This window comes from Triticum dicoccoides, chromosome 1B, assembly GCF_002162155.2.
Source record: "Triticum dicoccoides isolate Atlit2015 ecotype Zavitan chromosome 1B, WEW_v2.0, whole genome shotgun sequence".
Taxonomy (NCBI): domain Eukaryota; kingdom Viridiplantae; phylum Streptophyta; class Magnoliopsida; order Poales; family Poaceae; genus Triticum; species Triticum dicoccoides.
The window spans coordinates 552,985,020-552,995,300 of NC_041381.1; the positions used below are offsets into that span (position 1 = coordinate 552,985,020).

General features: G+C 46.6%; 1 protein-coding gene across 1 annotated transcript; it reads right to left on the bottom strand.

Annotated features, from left to right (window-relative positions):
• Positions 1–7,492: 7,492 nt before the first annotated feature.
• Positions 7,493–10,074, bottom strand: LOC119308271 (probable WRKY transcription factor 70). The gene is made up of 3 exons (XM_037584377.1): positions 9,704–10,074; positions 9,200–9,289; positions 7,493–8,032 (listed from the first exon to the last, which is right to left on the bottom strand). The coding sequence occupies exons 1-3, from the start codon at positions 10,069–10,071 to the stop codon at positions 7,627–7,629; spliced, it is 864 nt and encodes a 287-aa protein (XP_037440274.1). The 5' UTR covers positions 10,072–10,074; the 3' UTR covers positions 7,493–7,626.
• Between the last annotated feature and the right edge of the window lie 207 nt (positions 10,075–10,281).

Sequence of the window (10,281 nt, forward strand, 5' to 3'; positions counted from 1 at the left end):
GGAAAGGTGGTGTGGATTTATACACGCACGCGGCTGAGTTTGGAATTTGGATCGACCTTTGGACAGCGCCAGCTCGAGGAAGCAGCGGCGACCAAGGAGCACATGGCACGTACCAACGAGTACGTACGGTGGTGGAGAGCTCGATCGAGAGAGTGAGGCTCAACCAGATCAATTAATTTACCCACGTGCCGTTTCGAATACGCGCGGTTGCTTCCATCATGTACCGCGTCGTGCCTCGGCTAAGTAACGAGAGTCATTGCAGGGGACCAACTGAGGCGTTCACACCTGCATACTTCACAACCATATTGCTAAGAGCATATAGCTAATCCGGCCTATCAAACGTGCGCGAACGCATCCGGACGTGCCAGCGGAAAGTAACGGGTCACATCTCAAATGTCCTTTTCAACAACCGGATACCTCATAATAAAATTCTTAAATTCATACAATTACATGCAACGACAAATCTAGTTTAAATCTTCGACGACGCTTGTTCGCCTCCATGTTTGTGTCCATGTCCGGCGAACCACTAAGCCCGGAGTGAAGGTGCGGTCGCCGACTTAGGAGAAGTAGGATGGGGGACATGGACCGACTCACAAGAGTCAAGGCGCAGTCGTCTCCCATGCCCTACTCTTCTTCGTCGGAGACCGTGGCCTACACGTCGACGGTCGATATGAGGTCCATGATAGACCTCTCCTGGTCAGAGGCCGACACCTCCACCACAATGAGGTTGCGGCGTCAGGGGGTGCCGGTCAGTCGTACCGGCTCCGGAGCGGCGTGCAATTCCGGCTCCGCAACCTCCTGCGCCCTTTGCATTGCACTGAGAGAACGCAGCTCCATGGAAGCAGACCTACCAGGATTCATGTCGGCATTTACCTTCGACTCGGAGCTCATGGGGTTGACGCACTGGCGGAGGGGTTGTGCTGCCGGCATGACATTAGGACGCTAGACGAACCGGATCGCCTCCGGCGAGGCAAGGAGCAAGCGCCTTGTGCCACCTCGGCCTGCGAATCCAGGCGCCATTTGCACGGACGTAACGGGTTCCTTTCGGATCGAGTCCGACCACGATCGAGCGAAATCCTCCCAGGAGCAGCGAAGAGCAATGTGGAAGACCGTCTCCTCCTTGGGACCGCTGAGGACGAGGTCCCAGTCCATAGATCGGGAGAGGTCAGAGTCAGGTCTGTTGTCTGCCATGCCGGAGAAGGTCGTGGATCACCAGGAGGAAGTTTGGTGGCGGTGGAATGGCTATGGTTTGGTCCGGGATGCGTATGGGGACGACTATATGTGGGGTCAGGGTGGGCTAGCATCGGACGGATCCGACGTGGTAGACATGCCCACGCGCGCCCAGGCCTCCCAAATCCGCCCTGGATTTGGGATGGGTGTGAGGGGTGTACTGTTAGTGAGCCTCGGGCGTGTGGGCTTGTATGAGGAACCAGTCTGGGTCAGTTTTTTTTTGCTCCGCTAGTGACCGGGCCATCCGCCCAGGCGTATAGGGGGATTTGGGGAGCCCAACTATAGAAGCTCTAAGTGCATCTTCAACATCCTTCCCCGAATCGGAGTCACCATCTGTCTACATCCGCAAACACACATACGGGAGGTGGTCATCCAATCGTGTACCTCAAACGTCTGGACACATTTGAAATGAAATTTGAACAAATTAGACAATTTTCATGTAAACATGACGATTTTCCTGTATATCGGACCAAATTCATGACATTTTTTGACATATTTCATTAAACAAAGAGGACACGATATTATTTTTAACATAGAAAAAGTTAACCTAGTATAAATCTTCATCGGTGTCCGTGTTCCAAGTCTTTTGTTCCCGACGTCCGACCGTAAGCTTCGGAAAGTGAAGCTACGCTCATGAGCTCCGGGATCTGATGCTATGAGTTGCCAGCGAGGGGAAGAGTAGGACATGGGATACAGACATGGCCCTTATGCGACAAGAGATGTGCCCACGTTCATGTCTAACCTCCTGCTCTTCCTCGCGCAGAGTCTATTGTGTGGATGTCGCCCGTCGAGGTAAGGTCCACAATAGACGTGGATGAGCCAGCCTCATGGTCGTTGCGGCCGGGCGTGAACCATGCTAGTAGCTTGACGGACGTGGAGCTGCCGGCGTGGGCAGTAGCATTCCCATCAATGATCGCCTGCATCCGCCTCCGCATCGGTCTCCAACAGCAGGACGCGCAGCGCCATCGCTCGAGGCGGATGTCACGGACGTTGTGCATGGACCGGTACAACGCCCGCTTCTCATCCAGGAAGCCTGGATTCTCTACGACCATGGCCGCGATGGCTTCCTTGTTCGCCTACTCGCGTCAATTTTTCCCGCTGTGAGCGGTGCTGCTCGAGGAGCCGGGCGTTGTACGGCTGCTCCTCCTGCAGCATCCGGAACGCGGAGACCGGTAGCACCGGCTACTCCTCCTCTGCCATGATGACCTCATAGTGCGCCCGCGCTATGGTGAAGCCGGCAACGGGCCCGGACGCGGGCTCAGCCTAGTCACTCAGCGCCTCCTTTGTCGTGCGCACTGGCGGAGCTACGTGTTAGGAAAAACGGCCGTGGCCCGCCCAGCCAAAGGCAGATGCAATGGAGACAAACTGTAAATTGAGCCATCAGAATAAAAATACTGAGTCTTCCTTCGTACTGGCCCGCCCATGTTTGCTACTGAAGCTCCGCCACTGGTCGTGCGGTCTTTCTCCTCCGAGCTCTCCTCCGGTGAACTTGGAGGCAGTCTGGACTCTATGCACCGCACACGTCGGGCTTGCCACCCATTGGCAAGGGTCGCCATCTCGTGCTTCTTCGCCGATGAGAGTCGCTTGCACAGGGCACTGGCGCTCGTTGTCATTGCATCAACGACCGTAGACGAAGGAGGAAGGAGAAGCGGATGCTGTACGGTTTGGCCTTTGCATGGCTGTGTTGATAGCGCTTGCCGGGCAGTTGGCGGTGTGAATGCGGACACAGATGGTGGGTTTCTCGGTTGGCGTGCTAGTTCAATGTCGGGCAGGCGGACGGACGAGCAGTCGTCTTCAATGCAGTAGGAAGTCATTCCGTTGGCTAGTCCAGTTGCTTCGCTCTGGGCCAGCATTGTACGCGCCGCACTTGGCCGGTGTGCCGCGTGCTCCTTCAATGCCCGGCATACTGCAGTCCAGTCGCCTCCGCCCTAGACCGGCACGAATGTGGCACGGGACGGTTGGAGCGGTCGTGCGCAAGAAGGAAGGGTAAGCGCAGGACGGGTTTTGAGTGGGACCGCTTATCATATGCGTACGTGGCGGAGGTTTGATACATAAACAAAATACGAGTCTGGATTGAATGGCAAAGTAAAGCATTTACGGACTATTTGAGGGTTCACATTTGAAGATGCACTAACAAAAGGAGTACTACTTATTACCAGGCCATGACTATACAACTTTACAAGCATACTCTTGAGGCACTTGACTGGTCAAATCTGTACTAGTCCGAGCGATGAGAATTTCAGAAGAGACAAAAGAGGTGGTACGTATCTGTGAACATCACTAATGCTGGCCATCTCAGGCAACTATGAATTAAGCTAATTAACCTTGCCCATCTTCCGGAGCATGAGTGGACCTTGCTCGATTAAGCTAAACACAGTTGGCAACTTGGCATTATATCAAACTCCGATGCTTATTATCCTTCTCTCCCAAGCACACTTGCTCTCTCCCATGGATTATTTTTTGTTACTATTTTTAGAAAAATGGAGGTTCCTATCTGACCTCTGCACCCATCCTTATACTCACAATTTGTTTCGTCATGATCTGAACTATCAAATTGTCAACTTGGTTTTGCCCTTGATGAACGTTGACAATAGGGCACCAAAGCTAGGTATCTCAACAACAAGCGGTATTTGTGCACGATGCTATCGACTGAACGTGTTCCATTGTGGAAAATACTCTTGATTGTTCAAAACTCTGTTGGTACTCCCTTCGTTCACTTTTAAAAATCGTTTCAGACAAGTGAAATTGAGTTGTTTTGCACATTGTCTGAAACATCTACAAAGACTTATAAAAATAAACAAAGGAAGTAGGTTCGAATGATAAGAGTTTCATAAAGAGACAAAAGAGGTGGTATGGTTCTGTGAGCAACTCAGCATACATAATGATGGCCATTTCAGGCAACTATGAATTAAGCTAATTAAGCTTGCCCGTCTTCCGGACAGGAGTTGACGTTGCCCGGTTAAGCTAAACACAGTTCGCAACTTGGCATTATAGCAAACGCCAAGTACACATGCCCTTGTTCTCCCCTATTAGATTTGTTACTATTTTTGGAAAAATGAGCGTTCCTCTCTAACCTTTGCATCTATCCATAGACCAACAACTTGCTTTGTATAGTAATAATGTTCTGAGCTATCAAATGATCAACTTGGTAACAAGCGGTATCAAGTTGATCATTCTCCCCGACTAGATTTGTTACTATTTTTTTGGAAAAATGAGCGTTCCTCTGTGACGTTTGCATCCGTCCATAGATCAACAGCTTGTTTTGTACTGTAGTAGTGTTTTCTAATGATCAACTTGATTTGCCTTTGATGAACTATCTAATGATCAACTTGATAACAAGCCGTGTTTGTGCAGGATGTGATCGGAAGAACGTGTTCGTTTGCAATGACTTTGAAAGCACTTGTTAATTTTGTCTCGATGCAGAGCCCTGAGTGGACTATCAACAACTTGCACATGTGAACTTGGCTGGTGGCATAGCTGGCTCTGCCTAGTGAATGCACATGACTCGTGATAAGATGTCGATGAGACTACAAGGAAAGCCACACCACCATATCGACACGCTTCGTTACTTTATTCATGTGCCAGCCATTATGTCATGTTGCCACGCAATGCTCACGACAGCGTCCATGAAAACAGCATCGATTGATTGAGGATAAGAATGTAAATGCTTTTATATTAGTTTACAGAGGGGGTACTAAGTAGTTTGTATACAATGCACTCATCCTTGTGGTGCTACCCGAGCAAATATGCCGTGGCATATTTTAAGATATTTAAAAAAAATCGAAAAATCTAACACATTGATACAATATCAATGCATGTTGTGATAAAATTTTATATTAAAATTTGAAACATTACTCGAGATACATAAATGAGAATTTTGACATCAATATGATAATGGATCAAATCTAAAGCCCAACTTATCTTATGTACTGTTCAGTGTCGAATTTGATATTTTTGTTTTTCGAGCTATGTTTGAAATTTTTTGACAACATACATTAATGTTGTGTGAAAATGCTGCAATGTTTTTTTCAGAATTTTTTTACATTTTATATATGATATGGAAGTAGATATTCTCCCACTAGTACCCCAGGCTGGCTGGCTGGCTCTGGTTTATTTGTATTGCTACTTGCAAGATGCTTTTTCCTGTGAGCTGATCCAAGCTTAGCGTTGCTAATGAACTGTTTTGGTTACCTTTTCAAATGTAGCTTTTGCTTGCCAACGCTATGCATATTTTTTCTTAGGAAAACGCCCAAGCTCATATATTAAATAAAATTAAACTTTGCAAGAACTTCCTGACAAGAATATGAAACTACAGATAAGTCCTTGAAGAAGTTACCGCAGTCTTCCTTATGCATTCACCGACGGCAAGCTGTGAGTATATCTCGTTGCCGCATCCAGGTCTCCGTCTTACCAAAGCAACCTTGTTGAAACGCATGCGCCTGTAGAAACAGTGACCGGGAAGTCATTTGATCAATATTTTAAATAGCACGCTATTTCGCCGTTATAACGCGGTTATAGCATATTTAAAAGGGAGATGTTACATTTTGGCAAAATCGGACGCTACGCCGCTAATTGCGTAATTAGCGCGCTACACACGCTATAACGTTGTAACGTTGTAACTTTACGACGTGCAGACCATGCAAAACTGAAATAAGCACAGCCGAGCAGGCCCAACAGGCCAAAACCAACCCACGACCACTAGCTTTCTCACTCCTTTTATCAGATTCTCCCACGAGACCTAACCAGCAAGCCCAGGTGGCTGCCCCGGTGGCTGTTGATGTTAGAGACTCTTAAAACTATGGTTGTTGATGTTTGAGACTTACTATTTTTATGTGCTGGATTTGGCCCTTATGCATATATTGCTTGCTCCTATGAAAAATTTAGTTGCTTAAATACTTTATTTCTATATATATTTGATTTTTTTGCAAACGCTATTTTGAAATATAGCACGCTATTAGCGCGCTATAACTTGTGTAGCATTTAGAGAAAGGCCTCGCTATATTTTGTAGCGCGCTATTTAAAATATTGCATTTGATACAGACTAGCAGACGTTGGTGACCATGATTCAAGAAGATTGTTGTCCCAAAGAAGCTAGCAACGAGGGGGGCCAAACAATAATTCCATCTCCAGCCATGGGAACACAAACTTCATAATTCCCTGACAAAACCGTATCTGGTGGAGAACAAAACCATGCCGCAACGTCACCCCCTCTTTAGGACGCCGCCTTCATGGAAAAACGCTAATCACGCCATACCTGAATGCTCGACGATTGACATTATACACGTCAATACCCCTACCATGAATCAACATAAAGCCAAGGATCATTATTCTCATCGCCGTTGCTAACCCAACTTCACCGACAACGAAAAACTCAAAACCCCAATAGAATACGATCTGAAGGTTTTTAGGAACGAAGATCGTGGCATTCACCTAACCGTTGAGAATGCTGCGGAGGACCTTCTTCTCTGGTCTCAAAGATGTAAAACCCCGATAAACAATCCCTTAAGCGGGATTGAGGGGCCATGTTGTCTCATTTAGCTGCGAGATTATAGCTATCATGTAATTTGTTTCCCTTTCTCCCTGTTTTCTACCCCGAATCCTCTTGTAACTCTCTACTCCCTCTTTACTTGCTTCACTTTTGATAATATAAGGTTTAGGCCGGCGTAAGCCCGCCGTTGACGCGTCAAAAAAAAGGAAAAAAAGAATACAATCCAAACACACATATCCAGGGTTCCCCCACCATCACACTGCCATAGTGGTCGGCAGAGGGCAAGGGAACCTGCGGCGGCGTCGACGGGTGGAGGGGAAATGCAGTTGCCTCCTCTCAAACCCTAGAAAAAATTATTCATACAAACACTGTGCATCGCTGATAGAACGCTCTCCATGCATTTGTGTTCCTTTGGAACAAATGGGCTGGGCCAGCTAGGAGCTAGCTAATATTATTGTTTTGTGGAAAACAGCAGGTGATTTACCTACTGTAATTTAGTTACAGAACATAAATACTAGCAGAATGGACGAACACGAGCTTAGAAGCTAAATGTGTTTTAGATGAGATTTTTTTTCTGCGATGGTCTTACATGAGAATATGGAGCAATTAAGCGCAAGCTTCAGAGACAGCAGGCCTTTTGCACTGCATAGGCATAAATAAGCTCAAGTCTCTTTTTTTTTGCGAGGAAATAAGATGAAGTCTTCTTTTCTTTCTTTTTTTGCGAGGAAATAAGCTCAAGTCTGTTATAGTAGTTCATCTCAAAAAACTATCTAGTAACTTGTGATGTTGTACTACTACTATCATTACAATTATCTCTCACAACATGCATGCAATTATTCAGGTTCAGGTAGATGTTTGCATGCAACAAGTTGATCTAGCTAAAACACTGAGTTTCACGGGCTAACTAGCTAGCTACCATCTCCAGAGTGACGGCGAAAAAGTGACTTAACCTCCATTTCCATCTCCCATTGCTTGGGCGACAGGAACGGCAGCGAGGAAGAAGACAGCTCATCATACGTGTAGTTGTAGCTGGGCACGGTCACAGACATGTCCGCGTCTTCCTCCTTCTTCAACCTCGAGACACCAACAGCCGAAGAGAGCGATGCTTTGGAGAAGTCGAGCACCTGCGAGTTATTAGGGCTGCTTGAGCTGCTGGGTGGTTGGTCTTGGTCTTCATCTGGGAACAAAGTATCGCATGTGTGGTCGTTGATGAGGGTGACCAAGAACATGGGCGGGTCGCTGCTGTTCTGCTGCTGCACGTACTTCTTCGCCGGGCACTTGTGCTCGTCGCTGTATCCGCATCTGTAGTATAACCTGCAAAAGGTTGATTTACCAAGCGAGTGAACACGTAGATTTTTTATGTTCTCGGTTAATTTTTGTTGGAACAAACATGAGTTAGGAGTCAGGAGTTAGGACTACATGGAAAACACACTGTGAATTGACGTAAATTACTTCTGGCGATAGATGAAATGCGGTAAATTAATTCAAAAGTTTTATATAGCCACTCTATAGTGGTTTGAGCAGGATGCCACTCAATGGTATTCATGTACAATTGTCTGATAAGGTTGCAATATAGTGAGGCTATAATCCGCAATAGCAGCCGCTATAGCTGTTTGAGTAGGGTGCCACTATTTGGCATAGCCCGCTAATTGAAACTATGGGTAAATGATGGCGAGTTACCGGCCGGTAGACAAACCCGGCCTCTGCAACAACTTGACATGAAAAGCATGTTGAGTCACCGATGATGCACAACATATGCATCTATGGAAAATGTTTTCAAACCTCCACACATTAAAAAAAGAGGAATATATCTAGTATAACTTCTCATTTTATGTACATTTTTTTGTGCTAGCGCATATACTCATACGTCTGTCTAATTAAAGGTAGGATGTGGAGGTCCTAACTGTTATACTAACAAAAGGCTTATTAGAAAATTAAGCCAGCTTTTGGAAGGTAGCTAATATTCAATGTCCCCCAAATGGGGCATAATTCAACTATATATTTTGGGGAAACTAATTGATGTGAGGTCATGATCCACGCCAGGCCACAAATGCTTAATTTAAAGTTCAGGTACTTTGATGTTTTCATTTTAACAACACAACACAGCTTCAGCTAGTGCTTTATAGTTGAGTCCATGTGGGTTAAATTAGGTAAAATAAACAAACTACACAATGAAAGAGAGAACTCTCCCGGCCTCTGCATCTAAGGATACAAAGATACTCCCTCCGTTCCGATTTACTCATCATGGTTTTAGTTCAATTTGAACTAAAACCACGACGAGTAAATCGGAACGGAGGGAGTATATGCCAAGGTACAAAGGAATTGAATAGAGGTGTACTACTTACTACTTACGGAAACTGATTACTAGCTCTCGTTATTGATCCACAGGAGGAAATGCAAGCTACATATTCATAAGCTAATGCCACATGTATAGGAATGGATAAGAAAGTGGATAAAAGTCCATCAAATTAAGCATTATACCTTGGAAAATCAGCATGGAGGATCTTCTTCTCGCCATATTTCCTCCAGTGGAATCGATCATTTTCTGGTGCCTCGGTTAGTATCTCCTTGCTGAAAAACAAGATGGGGAAAAAATATCAGCTTTATCTCGCATATATAGTCATATACTACTTTCCTAGCTAACCATAAAATATAGATCGTGGTACGCAGAGGAAAACAAGATTATGCTACTCGATCATGCCTCACCAAATGCACTGGGATAAAGCAAGATCAAGCAACAAAGTACAGTAGCAACTTTGTTATCAAGAACCTAAAGCAACTGGAGTAGCTACAGCTAGTATCAATGCCATTAGAGTGATTAGTTCATCATCCTCACTGCGAAGACAAATACACATCATAGACCTGACAGTACCAATCCTTCTCTAGCACCGATCCCCACAGGCCACAGATATGGATGTCACAGTACTATCCAACAGTACTATTTGCTGTAGCAAACACGCACGGAGTCTTTAAGTAGATACTCACATTGGAAGCCCCTCGCCGTAGGTGCCTCGCCGGTGCTTCGCCTTCCTGTTCCTGGAGCGTGCCGCGGGGCCATTTCGCATCCCGCCGCCTGAGGCGCCGGAAGCATGGCCGGGATCATAGGAGGAGGAGGAAGAAGAGTACTGCTCTTTCTCCGACTGGAGCACAGAGAGCGACGACGCCAGGGCCGTGGTGATGTCGCTCACGTTGGCAAGCGCGGCGTCACGGCGGCTGTCCTCCGCGATGAGCTCCACCTGTTGCCCGAGGAACTCCGCAAGCTGAGAGCCCTTCCGGAGCTCCTCTATGACAGCGTCTCTCTGGTCGGAGGGCGCCGGCGGCCGCAACATCTCGGACTTGGGCCGCAACGCCATGGGGAATATTCAGGAGGTGGAGACGATGTGAACCCTGGCTGGGGTTGGACCTGCTGGATGCTTTGGATAATGGCCTTCGAGACCAGCTGGCTGGGGAGGTGCTATGGCTATGTGTCCGTATGGGTTTAATTATTCAACGCTGATAATGCAAATGCCTGTCGACTGAGGAGTATCTATAGCGTGTTTAGGTGCAAAAGGGAATTGTTTATC

Bases quoted from the DNA above. Each gene is read 5' to 3' on its own strand.
- LOC119308271 (XM_037584377.1), bottom strand. From the start codon at position 10,071: ATGGCGTTGCGGCCCAAGTCCGAGATGTTGCGGCCGCCGGCGCCCTCC. The intron at 9,290-9,703 runs GTGAGTATCTAC...CTTGTTTTTCAG, and splicing joins TACGGCGAGGGGCTTCCAAT to CAAGGAGATACTAACCGAGG. The intron at 8,033-9,199 runs GTATAATGCTTA...AACCTTTTGCAG, and splicing joins CTCCATGCTGATTTTCCAAG to GTTATACTACAGATGCGGAT.